Genomic DNA, 2216 nt, shown 5'->3' with positions numbered 1-2216 from the left:
TATCTAAAAATCAGTAGATGTGGGATTTCGTGACATGAATTCTAAAGAACTACTTCCTCAGTCAAACAACAAATCTTTCTCAAAATCAGGAGATACTAAATTTTCTCAGAAAATAAACAAGCCATAAATCCTCTATGAATGATCCTCTATAAATATGTCTGACATTTCTTGGCTCGTTTCAAATCTTCAAACCCCTTTGTTTAAAGATTTCAAGTGTTTTTTTGTATTTTTAAAGTTCTATTTTTTGGCATTTTTGCCTTTATTAGTTAGGTTAGTGGAGAGAAAAAGATACAGAAAATGACCGGGGAGAAGAGGGAAATATTTAATCTGGAAAGGCCTCGAGCCAGGAATCAAACTTGGGTCATCCGGGATGAGACCGCACAGCGCCTGCTTGCAAGGCTAAGGCCTTGACAGAAGTGTTTTTTCCTCCGTATTTGTGTTCTGCTTGCCATGTATTTATTGTTTTGTGTCAGTACTCCAAAAATGGCATTCCATTGACTCATACCAGTATCATGAGTCTGCTCTAAGCTTACTGTACAGGTATAACAAGTCTAGTAGCTGATGGTGCTGAATCCACTCTCAACTCAACGGGGGGGATGCCTGAACAAAGTCACACCTCAGGGATGGGTATGGTGTGGCAAGCATTGTCATCTGATTGTATAAAGAAAAAGAGCTGGTCATGAAGTAAAATGTTTTGGGTGGAAGGAGGGTGTGTTTGAAAATGCATGTGTTTGTCTCAGTTGTGTATTCCAGTGTTCTTTATAGTAGTATGCCAATATAACACAATTATGTTGTGACTTGTTGTAATAAATTAATTATTTGCAAGTGTCTGGTTATCAGTTCCAAGCTCAAATTCATTTTCATCGTTTGCTTAATTTCCTAAAAAAAAACAAAAAAAAAAACACTTTGCTAGTGTACAAATTTGATCAACTGTTTTTGTAAAAGGACCATCTCTAGTCACTAGATGGCGCACAAAACCAGCATATTGCTTATGCAAATTGTCTCGCGCTCCACTCACTGATAAAGTGCACAAATATCAAATTAGTCAAATTTAATATGAATGAGGATGCAGTGGCCCTCCCAAAAGTATGTGAGCTCCAGGCACATTTAGAAAAATATGGAATGTCATTACATTTGATAAAATATCAAACTAAGTGTAATTTATTAGAAAGCAAAATAGCAGAACACTTTAAAGCTTGTTAATGTTTTAAATGATAAAATGTTAACAACAATTGTATGGACACTTTCAGTTTTCTAATTGTTAGTGTAATATCCATTGCATCCACAAAAAAAAAAAAAAAAAAAATCCCCTCGACTCCAGTTAGTTAAAAGTAATTGCAAAAACAGCAGAAGTAAAATCAGAGAAAAAGCCTAGAATCATAATTGCTTGGATGCAGCATCATTTAATATCAATAGTTTTCAGTTACAGATACCATTGTAGAAATTCACTATTCACAGTCAGTCATGATTAATTGAATCTAAGAGTGAAAGTGTCCAATAACAGTGCGGTTACTGAGATTAAGGGAGTAGTATTCGGCCGGTCATGTGATTTCAACATGGCAGCCCCCATGAGCAGACCCTCTCCATGTAAATTTAAACATCTTTTATAATGTTATGGATATGACTAGAGTCCTCATCTCATGTGAGTGGTCATGATTTTATACATAGGTTTCAAAATTACAATGAATTTCTTTTGGTGTAAAACTTTTTTAATGAGGAAAACAATTACTGAGTGCACCTTTAAGTCAGCAGAAGCGTTAAGCTGCAAAGGATGAAATTGACCAAAAATGTCAAAGAAATCAAAAGTATTTGACATTTTAACTTCTTCAAAGTAGCCACCCTTTGCCCACAGCTCTGCACACACTCTCTCAAAAACTTCATGGTGTCACTTGGAATGCTTTACAAACAGTATCGAAAGAGTTCCCATGTTTGCTGGACAGTTGTTGGTTTCTTTCAATATCCAGTCCAACTCATCCATATATATATATATATATATATATATATATATATATATATATATATATATATATATATATATATTAATACTAATAAAATATAAGTTTAGCAACTTTTAAGCCTTTTAATCATTAGCCTTTGGATCAGTCACGTGTTTACAAACTTTTCACTGGAGTTGTATTTTCACAAGTAGAATAATGTTTAACATCGTTAAGATGCATTCATATAAGAAAAAATAAAATCTTAAGCGCTATTACACG

At 34.0% G+C, this 2216-nt stretch overlaps 1 protein-coding gene across 1 annotated transcript in view; it reads left to right on the top strand.

Moving 5' to 3' along the window:
* Positions 1–791, top strand: part of dleu7 (deleted in lymphocytic leukemia 7) — a 2896-nt gene extending 2105 nt beyond the window's left edge. The window contains exon 2 of the mRNA XM_051705693.1: positions 1–791. This exon is cut by the window's left edge and continues 206 nt beyond it. Coding sequence (XP_051561653.1) covers positions 1–7 — 7 coding nt within the window. The 3' untranslated portion in view covers positions 8–791.
* The last annotated feature ends 1425 nt before the right edge of the window (positions 792–2216 follow it).

This window comes from Myxocyprinus asiaticus, chromosome 8, assembly GCF_019703515.2.
Source record: "Myxocyprinus asiaticus isolate MX2 ecotype Aquarium Trade chromosome 8, UBuf_Myxa_2, whole genome shotgun sequence".
In the NCBI taxonomy this organism is placed as follows: domain Eukaryota; kingdom Metazoa; phylum Chordata; class Actinopteri; order Cypriniformes; family Catostomidae; genus Myxocyprinus; species Myxocyprinus asiaticus.
The sequence above is the reverse complement of the archived record's forward strand: the minus strand, read 5'-3'. Positions and strand labels throughout refer to the sequence as shown.